A 25,458-nucleotide genomic window follows, 5' to 3' on the forward strand; every position below is an offset into this window, starting at 1 on the left:
CTATGTCACGGTCGGCTGTGATAATGCATGTGTCGTCCGCGAACTGATAGACAGAGCCCTCAGTTATTATGTTGCACATATCATTAACATATAGCAGGTATTCCGTTGGGCCAATTATGGATCCCTGCGCCGTGCCTTTTTCGGTTTTTATTTCGTCACTGTATGTATTGTTTATTTTTACTCGTGTATGTCTATTTTTATGATAGCTTTTCAGCAAGTTAACTAGAGGACCCTGATACCGCTCTGCTCTAATTTGTAATATAACGTTTCATAATCTAGCATTTCAAAAGCTTTGCTGAAATCAATGAAAACAACGAGCACATGCCTTTTTTCATGCACGTGCTCGTTGATTTCATTGTTGAAGTCGCGAAGTAGCTGAGAGGTACTTCGATTTTTTTGAAAACCGTATTGTTTACTGTTAATTATATTGTTTTGAGTCAAAAAGTTACTGATTTCGTTACCGAGGTATCTCTCAATTATCTTATCGATACACGACAATATAGTAATTGGTCTATAGTTATTACAATCACTATGCGCTCCTTTTTTATAAATAGGGCGTATTATACCCGTTTTGAGTTCGTCGGGATATACCGATGTGGCAAGGCAGGTGTTAATCAAGTGAGTAAGAATTGGTGTTATTTTAATACAATTTTTTTTAATGTCCATGACTCGAATTTTGTCATACCCAGGGCTTTTTCTATCATTTAGACCTTTAATTATTTTAGAAATATTGTCGCATGTCGCCTTTTTAACCCTCATTGTCACATCTGCGCCCCCGGCGAACCCGGTATGGTCCAGAATTTGTGTTTTACATGTAACTGATATTTTCTTTACATTATTTTGAAATTCTTGGGCAAAATTACTACATATTTCTCTTTCATTCATTTTAAAATATTTCATGATTACATCATCAATGGAACAATTTATTTTGCCGCACAGTTCATTAATTATGCGCCATATTTTTTTCGAATTTTTAAAATTTTTAGTAATTTCTTGTTTAATGTACTTATTTTTAATGAAATTAATATATTTATTTGTTTTATTACGATACTTATTGTATAAAATTCTATTTTCAATTTTTTCCGGCGCTTTTTTCCAAATTTTGTACATTTTATCTCTTTGTTTACACATTCTAAGCATTTTTTATTTACCCATTTACATTTTGTTTTTATATTTTTACACCTTATAGTCTTTTTACATTCATCGTATGCATTTTGAATTTTTTCCTTGACGAAGTTAAATATTCTATTCGGACAGTTGTAGGCGAGTGCCTCATCCCATTCAAGTTTCGACCAGATTTAGGGGACATTTTATCATTTTATACGATCTATGTACTTGGATTGTATGTTTACGGAGTTATATCTATCTTTGATTACGTGAATAACAAAAGATTCGGGGAAATCAGTTTGGTTCAGAGTTTGTATTCTGATAAAATTATTTGCAGTTAAAAGTGACACGATTTGCTAACTAGTGCTTTGATAAAAGGATATTATTAGTTCAACATAGAATTTTTACACTAATAAAATCTGAAATTAGCTTAATGTTTTAAAACCTTTTATAGATATTGTCGTCAAGTCGACATCCTTAGTTTTGGTGTAGATCCCCATCCCCACATTCAGTAACTTCAATGGGGTTGGCCGGTCGAAGTGTTTAGCAGATGGCGCCAGCATAGCTTGCCGTGTCAATCCCTAGAATTGTGTCAAATTTTTGTTTTTAATGCCCTGGATGCCAGCCCTTTAAGCCAAATCTTATAGAAAAAGGGGCAAGCTATGATGGCGCCATCTCTGCAAACCTTTGACAGTTGCCAACCCCATTTTACAGTCCCGAAAATTTGTTAGGTACTCTTTAATTAATTTTAGTATAGATAAAGTGCAATGCTGCAGTTACTTTGTCTGCCCTGAGTCATGACATTCCTTAAATTGCCAATTGTGGGCTGGCCGAGTGGTAAATTAGTTCGATTGCAATCAAGTGTCATCATAACTTCATTTTATTTTAGGTGAAGCGCTTGTCTCTAAGGGTGAAGCCAGACTACCGTAATTTTTCGAGTTATGTATGACTTATGAGTCGCGTAGGTACAAATATTTGTAAAAGTTCTAGGCGTGACTTCATGACTTGAGTCTAAAATGATAGCTGTGCGTTTAATGTAAAGAGAACTAGGGATTGGCTGGCCCTGGTGTGACTTTAAAGTGTAGAAAACCATTACCTTTGAAAGTTAGATTTTTGAAAAACTATATATTCTAACAAAGAGATGGAACAAAAAAATGTGACGTTTTCAATCAAAACGCACCACGCTGTCGCTTACCATAAGGACGAAAATTGCTTGTATCTTTATACGAAAAACCTGTCGGAGCGTCCATATGGCAAGCGACAATGTGGTACCTTTTGTTTTCAAACGACACAAATATTTACGTAGATAGGGTGAAGTGTGTTGATGAGTTACATACCTAAGTTTACATTTAAATGGATCTCTGATGGTTTTCAAAACTGCCCGAAAATCAAACCTATAATGTCTATATAAGTGGCCCTAAAATATAGGTACGCATGTAAACGGTACTCAAGTACACAATCTCATCCAGCAGACCTTACAATCAAAGGTCACTAAAGTTATCAAAGCACATCGCTGCCAGCCAAAAACCACTCATAACACTACCAGTTAAGGTCTAATATTGATTAGAAGCCACAGTTAATTACTGTGATGGGCATCAGAGTATCCATATCCAATATTTGAAGGACTGTCTGCCGTGTCTGGTCTCGTCTGACGCACTCGTATTAGCAAATCATGTCATCTCGGCGGTGAGTAGCTACTATAACTAGACCCTGACGCGGTTATGACACTGATGCAGATGTGTGTGAGCGAGACAGCGATATGCGCGATGTCCCGCTCGTACATAAGGCCAATATGAAAATCGCCTGAGATACAGTCTGGCAAAAAAGAGTAGAAATTAAAAAGTGGCAACACTGTAGTGTCGTCCCGTTTTTCTTAGATTGATTTGAAAGGGACGACACTACAGTGTTGCCACTTTTTAATTTCTACTCTTTTTGGCAGACTGTATGTGCCAACTTAGCGGAATCAAAGTTCAAACGTGTACTGGTCATACGTTCGATGAATGTTATGAATAACCTGCTTGATGGCGATGTTTGTTAATACATTTGTATTTAAGTGGATGAGAAATTGGTTGCAGCAAAGCAATGGCAATCAACCTTCAAAGGCTAAAGCTTCTTCAAAGGCCTGTTGGTAGTTGTAGTTGCTAATTAGAAAGTGCCAGTGGTCAAATAACAAGTGCTCTTCACAACAATCCTAAATAAAGAATCCCTGCGATCTGAGATCAGGACAAGGGGCTTAAGCAAGGTGACAATCGTACATCGACGAAAAGAAAAAAAGGAATCGGGATGACAGAAGCTACGAAAAGTCACATGACACACATAACTGAACATTAAGGAGTGGTTTAGTAAAAAAAGTAGCAGTGAATTATCTAGTATATTTTTTTTTATCTTTTGTTAATTAAGAAGCAGTTTATTTTTTTAGTAATCTGTATGTACTATAAAATATAAATGAAATCATATTGAAAAATATGAGATTGTTTGATTTTTTTTCATTTTGATTGCAATGTACTTAGAAAACTTTTGAACAACGCAATTTGACAATCTTCACCTGCCGTTTTCCATAATGCCACAATTGCATTTCCATTTTCACAACTTGTTTTATGCTTTTAGGAATATCATGTTACGAATAAGTTATACCAATTAAATGGATTTTATCTAGGGTTGTCAGGCTCAGGAAGTCTCTCCAATAGGTTAGATTGGAGACACTTCCTGACTACCCAAGATACTGACAGAGCTTTTTCTATGGGAGACAAATTTCTGTAAAAATGGCAAATAAACAAAAGTATAAATTCCATGTACCTTACTACCTATAAACGCTACCTGAATGGCTATAAAGGTTAATTTTCTTATTTAACCCTTATCCACATGAAAAGGTACTCCTTTTATTTGAGTGTGAACTGTATTTTCCGGAAGTCGTTTTTGCCAGATTGCGATTTTTACCATTCGCAATTTTTACCATTTTATTTTTTTCCCAATAGCTTCCTTTCCCAAAAGCATAACCATGCATGGTTTGAAAAAAAATAAACATTTTTTTTCTATTCTAGTCAATAAAAGTAATAAAAACTAAACGTCATATAGTTAGCCTATAGTTTTTTTGCTTACCAGTTGGCGCCTCTGTTGATGGTGGTCCAAAAGACTAAAGAACAGCGGTCAGTCATTGAAGTGACAAGTGACATTTGACATTTCGAACTATGGAAAAGACCACCATCTACACTAGCGCCCCTAGCGGCGAATTCATACGCGTTAGCCCTCATTGAAGAAGATCACAAGCCATTTGTTGCGAGGTCTGTAGGAACCTTTATGAGAACCTAATTTTTTTGTAGTGGACTGAAACTTAGTTTGCACAGTGCCTAGATGATGTTAATAGCAATCTCTTCCCAAAACATTCTTATTACATATATTACTTATATGACAGACTGTCATATAATATTAGACATCTAAAGTTATAAATAAAAATGACTTTCTTAATAAATAACGTTTCTCTTCTGCGTTTAAATAACAATAAATTACCTTTATTCGGACCAGGAGGCAATAAAAGGCAGGAGATATTTCTAATATCGTCAAATAAATTGGTAGTAGATACGTCGACTTGATTTGTGAGATCGAAGGATCTCGAACTATGGGATATATTGGTATAAAGCTGTTATTACATTTTCCAATCGATATATTACCCAACGTAGCTTCTTTGTAGAGATGTCTATGTTTTATTTTATCCATAGTATTCTATCTATTTTCACTAAAAGTGAACTTTTCTCTCAGTTTTGTAAAAGCCAGTTCTGCAGAACCAATCGAAACTTTTATAGTTCATATTACCACTATTCATAATTATTTTGTCTATCTATCTAATTCGAATTTTCCACTCATTTACTCTAAGGTTAGCTGGAAGAAATCCCTTATAGGGATAAGCTCGCCTTTGTACCTAAATTTATATGAATTTCATGTTAACAATTTTTGTTTTGTACAATAAAGTGATTTACTACTACTACTACTATTCATAAAAATCATATAAGATTCATAAAGGGGCCAACTGGCTATCAGTCCGCCGGACGATATCGGCCTGTCAGTTGTTCGGAACTGTCAAATTTTTGTTCTAACTGACAGGCCGATATCGTCCTGCGGACTAATAGTCAGTGGGCCCCTTAAGTAAAATAATAAACGGCCGGAATAATTTTGTAGGAACCTATTACTTAATCCTTGTTTTTTAATCCAAATACTAAAATGACAGTTCGATTAGCCAACTTGCTACCCAATCATGCTCATCTACCAATTTTGTATTTAAAAAAAAAGGTCTGATTTTGGGTCTGACAATGGAGTAGGCTGGTTAAAGTATTTCGCAGAGCGCGCCTGCATATGCATACTGCATAGGTTTCACCTGTCAATTCCACAAATAGTGTCAAATTCTTGTTTTTTTTTTTGGAATTTTATAGCCTGGATGCCCTTTAAGCCAAATCTCATAGAATAAAACTAGACAGGTAACACCTATTCTGGCGCCCATAACCTTTGACAGTTGCCAACCCCATTGAGCTATAATTTTAGAATTTGGGATATATTAAAAATCAAGTCCTCCAAACGTATAAATAGATGTTTTAACATCTCTACACATATACAACCGTCATGTCTTCGAGCCAGTATAATGGCCTGTAATAGTATTTAAGTAGTCCTAATGAGGGATTTTACGTCAAAAGAGTGTCGGGTTCCGATCCCGACCGGTTTCAATTCAATACCTTTATTACCCGCAACCTTTTATTTTCATACTTATTGAAATGGAAGAAAGTTCAAAATGCGTTGTTTAAGAAGGTGGGGATGCTAGATGTTTTGGTAAAAAATACAATCAATGGTATTCTGATAATGAATGGGTCTAAGATAAGATGAGTAATTAACTGCTTAATGTCTATGCGATCTTGGTCTGTACGGCTTGTGTTGTTATTCACTTCATTCATCACTCGTAGGCACTAAGTATCTACCCAGCAATTTTAAAATAAGTATAGGTTTCTTCGATCACATAGCTAGGAAGACTGGAGACAACCTGGAAAACTAATGGTCACTGGTTCGGTGGAAGGAAAGACAAGGGGCCGCAGTCCAACGCGGTGGTCCGACCAGGTTAGCAAATCGCTATCCATCAAGGTCCATGATACCTTAGAAGTCGCAAGAGATCAAAATGCCTGGAAATCTGCTATCCGGAATCATGTGCTCCACGTAGGAGATCACGACCCTCAGCACTGAGGAGAACGAAGCAAGGAGGAAGGAGGATAGGTATCAAAGGGAATATAGCCTATAGGTGTCAAAAACCTATACTATCGCCCACACTGTCACTGTTAACTGACAGTTCGTAAACCTTATTACAAAAGGCATAAGGTACACCGATGGACAGTTAAGACTGTTGTTGTTTGTACCATCAGATATATCGGAGCGGCCTTGGTGTTCACAATATCTGAACGCGCACTCTATCTCCTTGACAATAGAGGCGTGTTCAGATATTTGTGAGCACCTTGGCCGCTCCGATATATCTGATGGCGACTGTACAATAAGAAAATACATAATTTCCGGATGTCATTAAAATTACATCTACATGCAGGTGTTTCACATACTGTTCCAACATACTCATTAACCTCTCGTCTGTGTAGGTATGATATTGGGACCGTGCACGACGACAGGCACACAGCGGTTGCAACTATAGGCCCTTATTTTTTCACCACTATTAAGCGAGAAGTAAGTAAATCGTAATAATTTCAGTGAAAACTACTAAACGTATTTTTATGCGGTTTTTACCTATGAATATAGTGATTCTTGAGGACGGTTAATGCGTATAATTTGTAAAGGTTTTGTGTAAATTGGTTGAAATATGAAGATATTTGCTAATGAAGACATAAAAAATCACGCTGGCTGCCCAGTCCGTTTGAGATATAGCAACATAATGTATGGTGGAATTATCTCTCTACAAAAAAGGTCTTAAAAAAAACAAAGGCTTTTGTTTAACAGATTAGGGCCCGAGCCCGAAAACATCATCTGAGATAATTCATACTATAAAAAGATGTTATATCTGAATCGAGCTGTAGATTAAGTAAGTAAGTAAATACACTTTATTGCACCACAAAAGAAAAATTTAATAACAGATATACAATGTAAATAAAGGTAGCAACAGGCGGTCTTATCGCTTAGATTAAGTACCTATACAAAAGCGACTTCCTTCTGTCTTTTCAACTCGGTGAGCAAATTATGGTTTATTGAGTTCAGTCTAGTTTCCTCACGTTTTTTAGCAGTCCATATCAAATGTTACATTAATTAATTAATTATAATTAAGCAAATCTTGTCAGTAGATAAAGGCGATTGGCGCGATATACTTTCGCGACAACATTTTTTAAATTTGCCGCCTTTTCTACAGACAAGATTTCTATTCATTCATAGATAACAAATTAGACGATCCAAAATACTCATCGTTCGACTGAAAACATTTTATTGTTTACTTCTGATAGTCCAGATAATAGGTGATAATTTAACGTAATTCGATCTCAATCAATAATTAACTATCAAAATACGAGGACGTTGACGTTATCAGACACTGTTAATCATTTTAATCACATTTTCACGTCTGAACACTTTAAGTGTTAAACAAATGTTAAAAACATTTCTAAAATAGTATGCAAGGCGCGGGTTTTGTACTTTTAATTTTGTCTGTGGTCAAGAATAGTGCCGTGCCCATCGCGTCTGATTTAAAAAGTGAAGATGTCTTCAAAATTAAGCTGGATTTTATTAATAACAATGGCAACCAGGGTTCCTTGAGTGGCGTCCTCTTTAAAACTGTTATGAGATACTACTGCTTGCCTCGTGTTCTTAATGATAGTAAGTTATTTTTATCAAAGTTGTTTTTAAATTAGATTATTGCTTTTCACCGAATATAGCCTAAAAGAAAAGGGACTGGGGAAAAAAAAAAAAAAACATATACTAAAATGAAGAGTTAAGTTACCCATACCATTACAGGAGAGATGGCCATAACTTAACTCTCCATTTTAGTATATGTTTATTTTTCATTTTTTTTCCCCAGACCCTTTTCCATTTACAATTGGCCATCTCTCCCGAGGTGTCCGGGAGTGATACCCATACCATTACAGGAGAGATAACCGTATCACTCCCGGTCACCTCGGGACTTCGGGAGATGGCCAATTGTAAATATTAAAAAAAAAAAACAAGCTGATTTCAATAGAAATATTTTATTGTTTGTTTCATTTTCGAAAGTCAATTGATGAAAGTGTATGAAGAAATAAAGATTAGTTTAATTGCATGTAAACTTATTCTGTTATCGCGTTCTGAAATAACTATGGCCAACTACCCCGGACTTACCGTATTAGAAAAACCTATAGTTAATTTATATTTATCTTCAGGCTCCTCTATCATTTTGTATGGGTCCAATGGATGGACGTTTCCAGAACAGGACGTTAATTTAACGTTGTCGTACCCCACTTCGGATGATGTAAGTATTTGTCCTCATAAAAATCGTTGTTATTCGTTAAGAAAGTTAAGGCGACATTCGGATGGTGATTGCAGCAGCGTTTCTGTTGCGGATTTAGAGCGTATTCACATCAATTCAATTCAATTCAATTCAATATATTCTTTATTCAAATAGGCCTAGCAACAAGCACTTTTAAATTGTCAAGTTTTAAATATTACCTTAATCTAAATATCAGAGCAATTTATTGATGCAGTTATTATTATTCTTAAAAACATTGAATTATTATAGATATGTCAAACTTAATAATAAGAATTCACAAAAGGATCGTCAAACACCAAAATTGTGTAAAAAAATACTAGTCTAGAAACTTTCTAGAATAAAAATTTAAATGTCAAAAAATACGGATTACCTAATATAGGTATTCATTGAATTATCAATTTCATCATTATTAACACAATAATAATAATTAATTATTTTCAATCACAATCCCACGGTGTTTCATCATTCATGTAGTCTTGTGTGCTATAATAGGCTTTAGAGATAAGTTTACGTTTTACATATTTTTTAAATTTATTAACAGATAATTTTATCATTATTATTTACAACGACGGGACTTAATCGCGTAAAATAAGTATTACGCGATTAAGTCCCGTCGTTGTAAATAATAATGAGTAAAAATCGTGAAAGTTTAAATCAGATAATTTTATCGTCCGTCCGATATAATATCGGCTCGCGCGCCGCGCCTGCTTCAGCGGTACACTTCAAGCTGTGACTTCAAGTCACCTGCTGATCAAAAATAAAATAAAACCGGCCAAGAGCATGTCGGGCCATGCTTTTAAGAAAGAATCGTTACAATATTTAAAACACAACAAAATTATGCAAGTTACAATAAGTACAATAGCCTTTTAATATTATGTAATTTTCAGTCAGAAATACGGCGAAACATCGATAACTACCTGATAACTGGCTACGAAGTTCTCTTGTTCACGGACGGCATGGAGTGCACGGGCTCCATAGCATCGGGGGGGTTAATGCGGGTACAGTGTCTATGTTTTGTAAAAGTTAGTAGTAGTAAATGACACTAACTATAATATAATAATATTAATAATACTTTAATCCAATATACTGAACACAGCGACGAATTATAGACGAAGCTATTTGTACAATTTTGACTTCGGAAAACGATCCAATAAGTTACTGACAAGTGGCAGTACACATTATCACTGAAAGTTATTCCCCTTCCAACTCCTCCATATTATGTCCACACATACACACACATAAATAGTAATAGCTACACAGTTAAAATTTTCACAGATCATGTATTTCTGTTGCCGCTATAACAACAATTACTAAAAAGTACGGAACCCTCGGTGGGCGAGTCCGACTCGCACTTGTCCGGTTTTTTACATATTATTTGCTAATATTTAATATTATTTAACTATTAAGCAACGAGGTTTGGACACTGAACTCACGACCTTACGTGTGTTGTGTCGAATTAAGGGTTAAGAACCGCGAAGGAAAAGACGACTGATTAATTGTTTTTTTTTTCAGAACCACATAACCCTAAACTTTGCTGTAAGTGATATAAGGATGTTATCCTACGAGTTCTGGCTGTATGGCGTCCCCGGACCGGCGGGAATTGGGGGTGGGAAGACCCACCAGAATTATAACCGCATGTGCTGACGTTTATAAATTACTCGTATATTTAAAAAGTAAAAGTATTTTATTTTATTTTTATTTTATTTTATTCCCTGTCCATGAAAAAGGAAACATTAAATTACTTTACCGTCACTGGAAGCTTTATAATTGAGAGAGCATATCTGTTTCCGTCGAATTATCACCAGTCTAGTGCTTTATTTGACTCTTGTTTCCGGCAACAGTGGCGACACCTGGCGGACCGCGCCATTTTTACACCAGGTAAAAGATGTCCGGTGAACTGTTTGTCATTGGCATTCAGTTTCCCGCCGAAACAACAAGTCCGCAGCGAGTCAGGCTCACTGACCCTGCGGCCATACAATTTAAATTTTAAAAAATGAAATGAAATTGTTACGTGTGATTCCTTAAATCAATACGTTATATTAATTAAAGTGTAAAAAGTGACCATGTCACGTAAGTACCTTGATTTCTAATATTAGTAAAATGAATATGTGGTCATATATTTTAACAGTTTTTCTGTTCGGACCACTACCTACATTTTAAATTATTGTGCCAAATAATTAACCAGTTTACTATAGTGTTTTATTTGCAGATCTTTCTATCCGATTATACTTTTTGTGAGAAATTATACAATCGCTTGCATTTTTGACGAACGCTGAGAGTCAAGACGCAAATTTAAATTTGCCGTTCACTTTGATATTGAAACGAAATTAAAGGAACCTTCGGTCCCTAAGACTCCAGTATTTTATTTAAAATGCTTCTTGACGTTCAAGGCTTGGGAAGCGCAGCATGGTCTGAGGGTAGATACTCTGATATACAAAAAATTTACAATCATACTCCAGGTTTCATAGACCTGGAAACAAACGAAGAGGTAAACATGTATGATACTTTACGCCATCTAGCTTATGCTGATAGAATCATATGCAGCTATTACCTACTCCATTTTGAAACAAAAACAGGCGATTCAAGATAGATTTCGTAGTCTTTTATCGTGGGCATAAAGTATGAAATTTTTCTTATGAATTAAATACTAGTTGATGAGCTCGATTTACAAAAGATTTCCTCTGATCTTCTGCAATTAGTTTGTGGTTACCGCGCCGAAGCTATTGAAATACGCAGAGAGGCCATTACAAGCCAAATTAAAGAGCCACTTGTCAAGGCATTAGTAAACAAAATCCCCCCTTGCACAACTAACATTTTTGATGCTGATTCTTTTACATCAGCTCTTGAAAAGGCAGGAGGAGTTTGAAACATGTTTGGCCTCTTAAACATAATGATATTACCAAGGCAAATCAGCCTAACAGCCGCCCCTCGCGGGGGCAAGGCATACAAAAGCCTACAATTCCATCGCGTGGAATTCAGTGCAATGCGAGCTCAGGGTACTTTTCCTCGCAAAATACGCATATGCAAACCTGTACCGACGCACCCTCGCGGGGTGTATGTCATTAGCAAAATTGTCAACAACCAAATTACCCTTGGGTCAACCTTCAAAAAAACCACCTTGCTTACCACACAAGTGGAAGAGCGTAGTTTCAAAATTGAGGCTCGCGGCCCGGTCGTGGAGGTAAGTACTAGAGGATGAGGAAATTCCAGTAGAGGTTACAAAGGCAACCAGAAACGGCAGAAACCATGACTCGGAACCGTTTCAAGTAGGCCGGTAGCGCACTTCCTCATACAGTGGAAGAAAATGGGAGCACCAGTATTTCTGGTGCTCCCATTGTCTCATTTGCTATTGCATTAAAGTTAATACGAGGGTATCGCATACCATTCCTTGCATAACCACTTCTGGTGTATCCCAATTTAAAATCAGGCCCCTTTCATCACACTCCTGTGTCAAAATAAAATTTCTTCAATTGTGCACTAGAATTAATATTTCTTTATTTGCATTGCTATTTTAAGAAATGGATAGTGATCAGTGAATGGGTGAGCTTCGCAAGCATATTGCAGTTGGCAATGTCAACACTCTTTGCCAAGATAATAATTGTTTTAAAAACAAACGTTGCCTCAAAAATTGCTTTCCCTGATAACGAGTCAATCCTGTCAGAGGTTAGTGGTGAATTATATAAATAAATAAATATTTGGGGACAATCTTACACGGATTGACCTAGCACCAAACTAAGCAAAGCTTGTACTATAAGTATTAGGCGACGATATATATACATATATAGAAATATACATACTTATATACATAGAAAACACCCATGATTCAGGATTCTCAGGAACAAATATCTGTGTTCATCATACAAATAAATACCCTTGCCGGGATTCAAACCCGGGACCATCGGCTTCATAGGCAGGGTACCCACTGCAGACCGATCGTCAATATATAGTTAATGATGTCAATGATGCTCCGTGCCCAAAATGAAGGCTCAAGGCATTCTAAGTGTAGCACTAACCGTCACCAAGCTTCATTTCTCCTCTTTTCCTTTTATCGGACGGATCAGCTCGACCAATTTTCAACTTGAAAGCGCTAAACGGTTTATAAACTGGTCGAACCGTTTCACCACATAAACATGCATCGGATACCCGACTTCCTCAACCAAATGACGGGGTGTGCAGGTATATGCCATAATAATCATAATATACTTCCACGTACAAGTCTCACGTTTCACGCACGTACGCCAAGTGTATTTTCTATACTGACAAAATTGACAAAAACGTTGTCAATACTGACAAATTGGGTAGCTCAGACCTTGCGGCAACAATGGAATGTCAGAATTGTAGTTTACCTAGACGATTTTCTGATTGTCCATCAAAATGCCATACTACTAGATCATGTCAAAATCTTTATTCGAACCCTCATAAGTATCGATGGTAAGTAAATTTCACCCTGCCAGACCCATCGAACACATCGTTCCTAATACCGTAAAGTGTGTCGAGCGATTAAATTGGTGGGTATAAAGTTGACAGGCGTCTACATCACCCTCCTTACCAATTTTCTAAAACCGATGTCCGGGTCGCAGTTGAACGATCTAGCTCTTTCGGGAGCTTCGGAACCTTCATTGCAATCAGAAAGAAATGTTAGCTATCCTTCATGTTCTTCAAGGTTACGCTCACCTGTTGCATCACAGTTTGATGCCTATACAATGCGACAACAGGACGGCCGTAACCCGTCTAATGAAAGAAGGGGGATCGAAATCGTTAGCCCTGGTAAACATAACCCATCGGACTTTAGATCTTCTAGATCAAAATCAAATACACTTTAGCATACATTATCTACCAGGGAAGTACAATTGTCAAGCCGATCAATTATCGCGTCGTCACCTACCGCCGGAATGGCACTTACTACCGGCTTGCGTGGATACAGTTTTTGCGAAGTGGGAAATACCGGTGGTGGATCTATTCGCCTCGGCAACAGCCCACATGGTACACAATATTATGTATCCCGAGACCTGAAAGACCCTCAAGCGATGTACCACGCATTCAGTATTCCGTGGAACTATCCACTCGCGTGGGTATTCCCACCACCTTTTCTGATGCCCATAGTCCTCGCTCACTTGAACCAATCGACCGGGATATTTCTGGTAATGATGCCTTGCTAGGGAAAAAATGTTCTGGCGGGCAGATCTCAAAGCCCGAGCGCTAGCAAGGCCGCTTACTCTTGAGACACCTGCGGAAGAATCTCAATCTCATCGACACGTCGACAGGGTTACCACCTCCCTAAGTCGAGGAAATGATTCTCGAGGTTTGGAAGTATACTCTGTATAAGTATACTCTGAGGCGCTAGTCATGGAGCTCAGATCAATTATCATTGCTTAACAATTCTTGCAGAAAAATGACTTTAAGAACTTACAAAAAAGCTTGAGCTTAGCAACGTTAGATTTCTTTGGCATGTACAAATATATATATAAACTAGCACAATTTTTATCGGATTTACATCAAATAAATAAATTATCAGTATAATACCATACTTTTACACAAGTCAGTCGTTTCTACATTGTGTAACACTGAAACATCAAGTTGTTTGAGTTCACATGTTCTGATAAAACATATTCTTAAGTCGATTTCCTTAACGTGGCCTAAAACGATTAAACCCCCATTTTGGGATGTTGATTAACTGATAATTCTTTAACAATGCTTTCCAAATAATGCGTCATACTGCCACTTTACTACTTCTTTGCTCTGGTAGGCGCATACATAATTTAACCTTGCTTACGATTGACCATGACAACTGTATAAGATCAGATAAATGTATCATTTTTTGGCCACAGTTTGGCTCAAAAATAGACTAGTAATTACAGGCAGTCAGGTTGGAAACTATTAGCAAATACGAGTAATAGTATGCTAAATCTCCCTTTTTTGGATAGAAAGAACCATATCACTTGTAAATGACAGACGTAATGCTGCTAAATAAATAATTTAATTTGTTTATGACAAGTGTCAAGAATCGGCAGCAGCCAGCCTCACGGACGATCATTGCTAATTAGATAAATACTTTGTTTAAAGAAGCGAACATAGCAGCTGCCCAAGGGGGCATTTCACGTCAAGCGGGCAGCAAAAAAATTGTCAGGTTCTGGATTTTGTTCATAGTTGGATTAATTGGACCTATATGTGAATTAAAAAATTTGGCATCATTACTTTTTTAATATATTGCTTCGTTAACAATTTATACGCATTTGAAAAACCTACAAAATTTGAGGAACGGATTTTTAAAAAATTATTATTGCAATTCTTTCAGTGGATTTATTTATAACTAAATAGTAATTATTTGAGAATATTAGTTGATTTCTTTGAAAATTTATAAAAAAAGTTTTTTTTATCTTTTTTTCATATAACAAACCGGAAGTTAGTATTAAATATCTTTTTTTTTCCAACTTCGCATTTTTTTATATTTTTTATTTTTACACAATAATGTAGCTTATGGTGTACTAATGTCCTATAATTTTTTTTATAATGGCATCTCGATTGGTTTTGAAGATTCATGAAGTAATTCGAAAGTACTGCGCGACGCTCCGTACTGAGAGGTAGTTCTATGTGGCAGTCTTTAATGGCCAATTACGGGTTTTTTTACTTTTGCGTAACGGAATTAAAGCAATAAACAATATTTCATCGGTTAAGATGTAGAAAAGCTAATGATGTATTATTCAATCGTGCCTTGTAGCGCTATCACTGATCAACCATATCTTGGAACTGAAAACAAAACGTTTATGTTTTAACAAAACGCTAGAGGTAACTTAATAACTATAGCTAGGTTTAGGCGGGGTATGTCACATGCTTAAGAGGTCACTTTCGAGTTAGGTCACTTTCGAGTTAGGTCACTTTCTGTACGTCACATTCTGAGTTTGTCACATTCCGAGCTCGTCACATTCTGAGTACGTTACTTTCTGAGAACGGCACTTTCTGAGGACGTCACTTTCTGTGAACGCCACTTTCTGAAGCCCTCGCTTTCTGAGTACGTCACTTTTATAGCATAGTAAGATTAAAGCGTATACCTGCATGAACAATGGATACCAGCAATCATAACAGCTGTACGGCATACGGCCGTTTTTATGCCGTACAGCTAATAATTAAATATTACTTTGCTATAAAAGTGACGTACTCAGAAAGTGACGAACTCAGAAAGCGAGGGCCTCAGAAAATGGTGTTCTCAGAAAGTGACGTACTCAGAATGTGACGAACTCAGAATGTGACGTACAGAAAGTGACGTCCTCAGAACGTGACCTAACTCGAAAGTGACCTCTTAAGCATGTGACATACCCCGCCTAAACCTAGCTATAGTTATTAAGTTACCTCTAGCGTTTTGTTAAAACATAAACGTTTTGTTTTCAGTTCCAAGATATGGTTGATCAGTGATAGCGCTACAAGGCACGATTGAATAATACATCATTAGCTTTTCTACATCTTAACCGATGAAATATTGTTTATTGCTTTAATTCCGTTACGCAAAAGTAAAAAAACCCGTAATTGGCCATTAAAGACTGCCACATAGAACTACCTCTCAGTACGGAGCGTCGCGCAGTACTTTCGAATTACTTCATGAATCTTCAAAACCAATCGAGATGCCATTATAAAAAAATTTATAGGACATTAGTACACCATAAGCTACATTATTGTGTAAAAATAAAAAATATAAAAAAATGCGAAGTTGGAAAAAAAAAGATATTTAATACTAACTTCCGGTTTGTTATATGAAAAAAAGATAAAAAAAACTTTTTTTATAAATTATCAAAGAAATCAACTAATATTCTCAAATAATCACTATTTAGTTATAAATAAATCCACTGAAAGAATTGCAATAATAATTTTTAAAAAATCCGTTCCTCAAATTTTGTAGTTTTTTCAAATGCGTATAAATTGTTAACGAAGCAATATATTAAAAAAGTAATGATGCCAAATTTTTTAATTCACATATAGGTCCAATTAATCCAACTATGAACAAAATCCAGAACCTGACAATTTTTTTGCTGCCCGCTTGACGTGAAATGCCCCCAAGGTAGTATTAGATCAGCTGCAGCTTCAAAAAGTTGGTGGGAAAATCATTCCCTTGATGACATTATGGCTCGTGGAAACTGGCAATCAGCTAACACATTTCCAGCGATTTTACAGGAGACAGGTAGCAAGAACAAGTATTTCTTCTACAAATGTCACACAATTGTTTAATTCTGTATAGGTATTACGATCATTGATTTATATAATATAGTAATAGTAAAGTAAATTTGATTTCTCAGGCACTGTGCCCGGTTGCAATCATTGTACCTGATCGTTCAGGCAAGATTATACAATTAAAATAAGTACATAAATAAATTATATAAGGAATAACTATAAATCATTACATTTGAACTACTAAGTGTAAAATTATCTGTTCGAAGAATAAAATAATTGAAATCGATATTTCAGTATCATATATTTCAGTCATCATAAATTCAGATACTAATCAATCACATTGGCGCTATAATACATTAGAATTAATCTAATAAGGGGCGACACCAGGCGATAACAAACAGGTCTCAATTATAAAGCTTCCAGTGTCGGTAAAGTAATTTAATAGCAGCGTTTTACCTGAAATAAAACGCATATTAAAATACTTACCTCACTGGAAGCTTTCATTTAATTTCTGCCTGGTGAAATTGAGCCAATGACAAACAGTTCACCGGACATCTTTTACCTGGTGTAAAAATGGCGCGGTCCGCCAGGTGTCGCCACTGTTGCCGGAAACAAGAGTCAAATAAAGCACTAGACTGGTGATAATTCGACGGAAACAGATATGCTCTCTCAATTATAAAGCTTCCAGTGAGGTAAGTATTTTAATATGCGTTTTATTTCAGGTAAAACGCTGCTATTAAAGACTTATGTCTTAGAGATAATTTTGGCGCGTAGGTGGGTCAAAATTAATTTCACTCACCTACAGTCTTATCCGCTACTAATATACTTACTGACACTGACTATGGGCCTGCAATTTAATTATTTCGTTATCATGTCAAGCTATTATTATTACACCCGAAAAATATTATCACACCATTCTATCCAAATACAATCAATCCTATCTCTCCACTGATTTGAGCAACACACCAATGTATTTTATGATTCATAAATATTATGCGAGCAAAGTGTTTTATGTTTCTACTGTTGTGTTATTTAAGTGATACAAGTGCTGTGATATATAAAAATAAATTAGGCAGGGAATATATAGAGATACAGCCGCTCGAAGCAGCACATTATTCAAATCCGATACTAGTGAATGGCGTGGTATATAGAACTTTTAAGAAATATTATTGTGAGGTGTTCAAGGATTTTGAAAGTAAGTAAATTTGCCTGTTTAACTTGTTTGTTTGCATGTAAATTTTGGTCGTAGGTATTGTAGGTTTTTAACGACTACAAGTTGTAAAAATGTCCATTATTTTCATTTTGTTGAAGAGGACCTATAAAGATTGCAAAAAATTCCTTTTAGCACACAAAAGTCCTTTTAGCAGACAAGGCTTTGGGCTATTAATGCCCTAGCGAAGAAACTATTGTAAACGTAAGAGGTCACGAAAGATTATAAAATTATAAAACAAGCAGCGAGTCGGTTTAGCACATTGACAACGACTTTTGACTTAAAAGTCAGAAGAACTTAGCCAACGACATAAAATCGAAATTACGCTCTCATTTTATAATGACACGCTGCAATAACATGAAACTTGGTATGAACATTAAAACAATATATGTATTTATCTGCCTGGTATTATTCGGTGCTACAATCTTTGCAGCTTTGTAATACAAAGAAAATACACCGAGTAGAAATTTTACGTTTGTCATTTCTACTCGCTCTGTATTCTTCACAAGTTCTTGTGACTACCCCATAAATCCCAGTGTACTTACTAGGTACGAGTACAAATTAAATTTGAGATTTGTACTCTTATAGAAATACAAGAAAATTCCAAATACTATTGTGTAAAAATTGCCCTGCTCTTAAAGGTTAAATAATGATTATGATAAAGTTATGACGTCCTAGATAGCCGGACGCTGCTGCGAGGGAGCAAAGCCTGGACGTTTCCTAGACAAGACGTAAACCTCACACTGGCGTACCCTTCCGCCGAACACGCCGATGTAAGTCAATATCTCGTTTATTCGCCAGATCTGTGCCTGCGTCTAAACTCCGTCAAACCATACTAAATGTATGAAAAGTCCCATCGACCCATCTATAGATAAATCAGTCGTCAAGGCATAAAATTGATACATCATTGATTCAATGAAAGTGGGTGTCATACTCCCCAGTCGGGAGTCCCCACATTGTCATATTAAAAGTATGCCCTGGAAAGAGATTAACGAAAAACCTCGCTTTTTTCCGCATTTTTTCACAACGGTATATATATAGTACTTTTTAGGGCAGAACTAAATAAGCTTTAATGTTACTCTAGATCACATTTTAACAGAATGCGTAGATTCCGAGTTGCCTAAAAGGCGAATTTCTTAAGGATGAAAAAAAATTGCCAACCAAAGTTGCGGAAGGTCTGGACATGAAAACAGGACCTACCAAATTTCAGAACTGTTTTAGAGATTTCAACCATGTCCTATTTCGACTGGGCTAATAAGTATTATGCATTGTATGTAGAGTCTGTGCGGTAAGAGAAGAGTCGCAGATAATTAATTGGATCCTATTTAATAAATATGTGTGAAAGGAAAAATAGGAGGACCCCTTTTCTATATAATGTATTATTAATTATTTTGTTTTTAGCTACAAATAAGAATAGAGAATGACTACGTTATAACAGGATACCTGGTGATATTATTCACAGACGGTTTGCGAGGCACCGCCTACATACAATCTGGAGGGATACTGGAGGTACTACTAATAACTAAAGCTAACTGTTTAACCCTTTGAACGTTTTACATCATAAACAAAAACGTCACACGCCGAGGTTTCGGGCGCAAGCGAGTTACTTGAAAGTGTCAAGATTACGTTAACAGCGTACGCCGCTACATTTGTCCATGGCGCCGCTGTGGTAGTACTACTAGTTACGACGCCTTTAGGTGTTTTTGGCGTTCAAAAGATTAAACGCCATGGAACCTTGGTCTCTGGTTGGCACCGTGCACTGTGTACCTGCAGCCTGAAGTTTTATAGAAATTAATGCCTTCCCATATTTTGCACCATCTTTAGATCTGACCTGGCGCCAATAGCCACTTGTATACTCGCACGTCTGTTGTTTTAAATTAATAAATATTACAGCACTATTTAACACAGTTCGACCTAGTCCCACAGTAAGCTCAGTAAAGCCTGTGTTGTGTAAGCACAGTAAGGCCATAATATTGTTAAACATACACGGAGTCAAATCGGTAGCTTTTAAGCTCTTCTGTCATTGGCCTACGTTTGATCCGCGCACTGAAAACGCGACACCCTGTGTTTACTATATACTCACCGCAATACCAATTGGCGACTGAGGTCATAATGCTATCTCCTTTACCCTTATTAAGGCCAAGCAAGAGTGAAAGAGACGGTATTATAACTCCAGTCACCAGTTGGTGCGGCTACTATAGCAAATATATCTTTCAGGACACCATAAGCCTGACGTTCATCAGTGAGGGTATAACGACCCTCTCGTACCAGTTCTGGCTGTATGGAGCCCCGCGGAGCAGCATACCCGCGGAAGAATACAAATACGTCATGTGTTAGACGGGAAGCCATTAGGCTGCCTTTATACTGAGGTGGAGATGAGGTCGTGCGGGAATCAACCAATAGCAATGGTGGATTACAACTACGGAGCGGAGAAGGGAAGTGGTGTTATGACATTAAAACTGATCCGCACGCCGCTCCGCGCGTGTGAACCAGACAGCGCTACCTACGTATATAAGGCTTTCTCGCTCACCGCGACGTAAGATGACGTATAAGCACCACTTGCACCATCCCACTAACCCGGGGTCACACCGGGGTTAAGCGGTTAAACCGTTAAACCAGTGTCAAATTGTACTGGTAACCATGATAACTCCAGGTTTAACCGCGGTTAATTCCGGATTAGTGAATGGTACAAGAGGCGCTAAGAGGGTTCCAGGAGTTAAAGGGTTTTAAATATTTAACGTATTTTTTTTGGTACCTAATTGATAACATTGTTATATGTAGTAAGAAAATAATATTGAGATGTGTAATTACAACCCCGGGTAAAAAACTTGGGGCTTCGTGATATTCATTATTTATCTCAATTTGTTTCATTATTTAACTTACTCGGTGACTGTGTATTTCGTGTCTTTATTTCTATGTACAATAAAGACTAGTATATACATACATTATGTATGATACATACGTACATACATTCTTCTTTATTTTAAAAAATATATTCCTAAATCTTGAATCTACTGCCTAATAATATTTGGTATACAAATAATAAACTGATGTGCCGTCGGAAGGTTACCAAAATTAAGAAATTTCCACTTGTAAAAGTTTCGGAAACCTCACATTTTTGCATAAGAATCGATATTTCCTTTTTCCCGTGAAATTTCCCTGAAATTCCCGAGAACTTTTTGAAAACTTCTTTGGATATTTTCCGTAACTTCTTTTTGAGTTCTTACATCAAAAAATTAAGTAATTAACCTAAAATCATTCTTCCATAATGCCATAATTCCCATACATCAATTTGACGCAAAAGGAAAATTTGGCCTTAACTGACTTAACCTTTCATACATATGTGTGTGTTGGTCAAAAACGTGGGTTCAAACACTTCAAACCTCGGTTGTGCCATAGTATAAACAATGGTTGTGATGTATAAGAGCAGAAAAAATCGTTCCCAAAAACATAAAGATGACTAAAAATTCGGTCATAATTATTATCGTACACAAAAGAGCTTAAAGATTCCTTCCAACTAGGGAACAAATCAAAATCATTTTATGAAATATTTTGATTTGTGTTTTTTAAGTAGTCACACTACTATATTATATAAATAGAATAGAATAGAAATTACGCGGCTAACGTCCTGACCACTAGACCACCCCACCCGGTCACGGCGGTACCCATCCCAAATTCTCTGGTGTATATATATGCCATCTTTGAAAGGCCAGGCACCTTTGACCAACTCTAAGGGCGAGCAGTGGACTTAGTCACTTTTTCTTTAGTGTATGATATCTATTTCAGTTTATAAAGATTCCTTATTAAAAAAACAAGCAAAATGGTTCTGCGTATATCGACCGTTACTTTACGCCAACCGTCTAGACGACGCAGGTGTTTTTACGGCGCTCAATTCCGCCCATAACCAGCCTGGATATTGAATTTTATATGAAACTTGCAGAAAGAAATAATAGGACAACAAAGCCGCGCTGAGTACCTAAGCTTTATCGCAACTGAAGGAACAGATGCGACTAGGGTAGCCAAGATTTCCCGTGACGTGTCAGGATTTTTGGTCCTTTGTCAGAATTGCGGAGCGACTTGACGAGTGTCAGGGTTTTTTTTATAAAATTTTGTCCTAATCACTAGAAGCTATCTGAAGAGTTGGGCAGAGGAGAAGGAAGGTTATGATGTATTAGCTTCAGCATATGGTGGCGAAATATGGGGTTAGTGGCCCAAGAAAGGTTTTTGAAGAAGGGATTTATTTTGGGCACTAGGATAATACTTAGCCAATTCAATAATATGCAAAAACTTCGCATTCAATCAATCAATCAATCATTTATTTGCACATAAAACATAGTATATAATGCATGCAAATACATTTATAAGACACATTACTCTACCAGTAATGTCGAAATTAATTACACAATCTCAAAGGAAATACATTACAATAAAATAAAATAAAATATATGGTCAAAATAATAATACTATTAGATTATATGTACATTATATGTCAGTCAATTCATATTCACATCAATGTCAGATATTAATATTAATCTAAAGCTCTAGCAAAATATTCTTTGATGGAATAATAGGGCTTACTAATAAAATATTGTTTCAGTTTTATTTCAAATGTTTTTAGATCCTGGCATTCCTTTATATCTTTATCTAATTTATTATACACCCTTACTGCGGTGTTGTGTAAACTCTTGTCAAAATATCTAAAATTACTTTTAATTACTAAAATGTTATCCTTAATTCTAAAATTCCTACGAACATTCTGTCTGGCATTAAGGCATTAAGGCCGCCATTTGTACTTATTTTTATTGTGCAATAAAGTTTAAATAAATAAATAAACTTCGCATGAGAACGTCATCAATATCAAAAACACACCAAGAGAGCTCCACAAGAAGTTTGAATGAGGTTCACAACTGTCATTGCTCATAACAGAGGGCGCTTGGAACAGGGCCTACCTCACCAGGTGTTTTCTAAGCCATAGTTTGGTTTTGTTGTGAACTTCAAGTTCAAGTCCTTAACTTTATAGAAAAACAAAAACCTATAATTCAAACTTACGGAGGCTCTCCTTTTGTTTATGTACGTGCTATTCGACTGCAGCGCCATCAAAGTTTTATTTTATAAAATAGCCATAATATAAAAAAAGTACTCACAACCAGCTCCCATTATTCCACGGCTCCCTCCGTGCCTGCGCCAGCGCCAGCAGCGCCAGCAGCGCCGCCATCTTGACAGCCGCCGCCATCTTGCTCACAAGACGGCCGTCACATCGCACGGAATGGCCGACTACATCGCACTTCTAGGTTATGTCACACTGTTTCACATTATCACATTGGTTTTTTTTTAAATGATTATTTGTTATTTGTGTCAATCACTTTAGTTCAACATAGTCACGATAGTCAACTGATTAATAATGTTAAAATTTACTTAGATTACTTAGAGTCGGCCCAAGCTAACAGTGCATGGCAATGCAATGACAAAGTGTGGCAATCTTATCATTAATGACAAATTTCAATGTAAATATGACGTTTACAATGGATTTGGTTCTACCTATTCAAGTCAGGTCAATGCAAAGTTAGCTTAGACGGACTTATACCAGCCAAAGAAGAAGTCGAATAAGTCAATAACAATTACAGCTAAACTCAATAACAAATACAGCTAAACTTTCAGTAAGAAATTAACCATGCTACGAGTATAAATGCACCTGCTAACATTTAAGACCAATAATCTCAAAAAACGAGCTGAACTATTCATACGAACCATAAATTCGTGGGTGTTCACAAAAATAATTAATATATAATAAAAAGGGCAACTCATTTATATAAAAAGTTAAAAACTAGATTCGACTCGAAACAACAATAAGGATTAAAGTCTGATCCAACTTTACACGGGGGAAACAACAATCGGACCTCAATAAGTTTCAAAATTCTTTTATTGTCATAATAATAGAGAATAAGTCGCTATTATTATTAAAATGGGCTTTACACGCGACGATTGCGGTACGACATCATACGATCTACCGATCTACCATTTATAAATAGAGCACTAACTATAGTTTTGATATTACGTAAGTATTACGAACGACGTTAAAGTTGATTTTATTTTGATATGAGCTTGAACATCGCTCACGCTGATTGGAGCATGCGAAATTAAGTGAAAGTCGTGCGTGAGATGCGCGGCTCACCAAGACACCAAGCCTATCGTCAAGGTCGTGTCAAAACCAGTCCAAAATCATAACAATTTGTTAAATTAGAATTGACCTTCCGACTTATCTTATTTTGTAAAAGTTTAGAATGTCTCAATGCTGTCCTCTTGATATACTAAAATAAAGGCGTTCCGTTAAGAAGACGTTGGATTGTAGAGCTCAATCTAGTAATTTGCTTCTAACCGCAGACTTGTTTATCTAACGGTGCTAGTCTACCGCAAGTTAAATTAAAGTGTGTGACTTAGGGTCGGTTGCACCAAGCTGTTTGTCATCGTTAAAGAGTTCGCTAAATTTTATTGTATGGAAAGTTTCATGGTTGACGTTGATCAGTCTGTCAAATGCGCCTGGTCCAACTGGCACTTAGTCCGAAAGTTGTGTCGTTAAAATAATTATTTGCCTGCTAAAGAAAAGAAGCTTACCACAAGGATTTTCGTATATAGACCCGCCTGTTGCTATATCTACCACGCGCATAAATATTGCTATCCGGCCCATGTTGCCGGCTGTCAATGTTAGTGTGCGAGCGTGACAGCTATATAATCATGCGTGTGCAATAAAGATAGCAAGAGGCGGGTCAAGGTACGAACAGTGAAAACCCCTGTGGTAAGCGTCTTTTCTTTACGATCGTGTCGAAGTCGTGTCGCGTGGACTGAAAATCCCCAGCCTGCTCCCATATAGAAATTAGTTACGCCTTTATGACTATTCCATTGTAGTCGGATCCCAATTATACGGGGCCATGACGGACTTGGGAACCCGCGTTCTGTTTCCACAGGATATGGACCCGAGCGATACCTGCTATATTTGGTACTATTGAGATTGGAATCGTATTGGAATGTACCTGTTTTTCTATTCTAAGCACTACGCACTTTGTCGTAATCAAACTCCGGTATCAGTGCTGTAGTTCATTGAAAATAAGGATTGGCAGAAATAAGTAAACTACTTAAAGAGCGTATTCCCATCTTAAAGGCCGGCAACGCACTTACAACCCCTCTGGTGTTGCGGGTGTCCATGGGCGGCGGTAATCGCTTACCATCAGGTGATCCGTCTGCTCGTGTGCCTCCTATTTCATAAAAAAAAATCGCTTTTAGTACTAAACTTCGCCTTAACTGGCATTAAATATAATTCCACTATAATAAGTAGTACTCAAATTATATCATGGAATTTATGGGAGTATTAATACTTAGGATTTTGAATAAGCATTAGTATAACTTTGATATTAGGTAATAAAGAAAATGTTAAGGAGAGGGTACGGGTAGCGAAGATAGGTTATTTTATGATTTTTACTTTTAAACAATTTTTACGCAGCTC

General features: G+C 36.6%; 2 protein-coding genes across 2 annotated transcripts in view; one reads left to right on the plus strand and one right to left on the minus strand.

Annotated features, from left to right (window-relative positions):
- LOC134754169 (protein Wnt-5b-like) overlaps window positions 1-23,275 on the minus strand; it is a 66,444-nt gene extending 43,169 nt beyond the window's left edge. The window contains exon 1 of the mRNA XM_063690298.1: window positions 23,105-23,275. Coding sequence (XP_063546368.1) covers window positions 23,105-23,193 — 89 coding nt within the window. The 5' untranslated portion in view covers window positions 23,194-23,275. The remainder of the gene's footprint in view (window positions 1-23,104) is intronic.
- On the plus strand, window positions 17,707-20,301 carry LOC134748956 (uncharacterized). The gene is made up of 4 exons (XM_063683825.1): window positions 17,707-17,945; window positions 18,639-18,733; window positions 19,362-19,469; window positions 20,178-20,301. Exons 1-4 carry the CDS (start codon window positions 17,744-17,746, stop codon window positions 20,295-20,297), a joined length of 525 nt encoding a protein of 174 aa, XP_063539895.1. The 5' UTR covers window positions 17,707-17,743; the 3' UTR covers window positions 20,298-20,301.
- Window positions 23,276-25,458: the final 2,183 nt, after the last annotated feature.

This window comes from Cydia strobilella, chromosome 2, assembly GCF_947568885.1.
Source record: "Cydia strobilella chromosome 2, ilCydStro3.1, whole genome shotgun sequence".
Taxonomy (NCBI): Eukaryota; Metazoa; Arthropoda; class Insecta; order Lepidoptera; family Tortricidae; genus Cydia; species Cydia strobilella.

What these genes read in the sequence shown, in the direction of transcription:
- LOC134748956 (XM_063683825.1), top strand. Translation starts at nt 17,744, where the DNA reads ATGCGAGCAAAGTGTTTTATGTTTCTACTGTTGTGTTATTTAAGTGAT. An exon ending in CTTCCGCCGAACACGCCGAT is followed by an intron (nt 18,734 to 19,361) that starts GTAAGTCAATAT and finishes TTTTGTTTTTAG; the next exon opens with CTACAAATAAGAATAGAGAA. An exon ending in AATCTGGAGGGATACTGGAG is followed by an intron (nt 19,470 to 20,177) that starts GTACTACTAATA and finishes TATATCTTTCAG; the next exon opens with GACACCATAAGCCTGACGTT.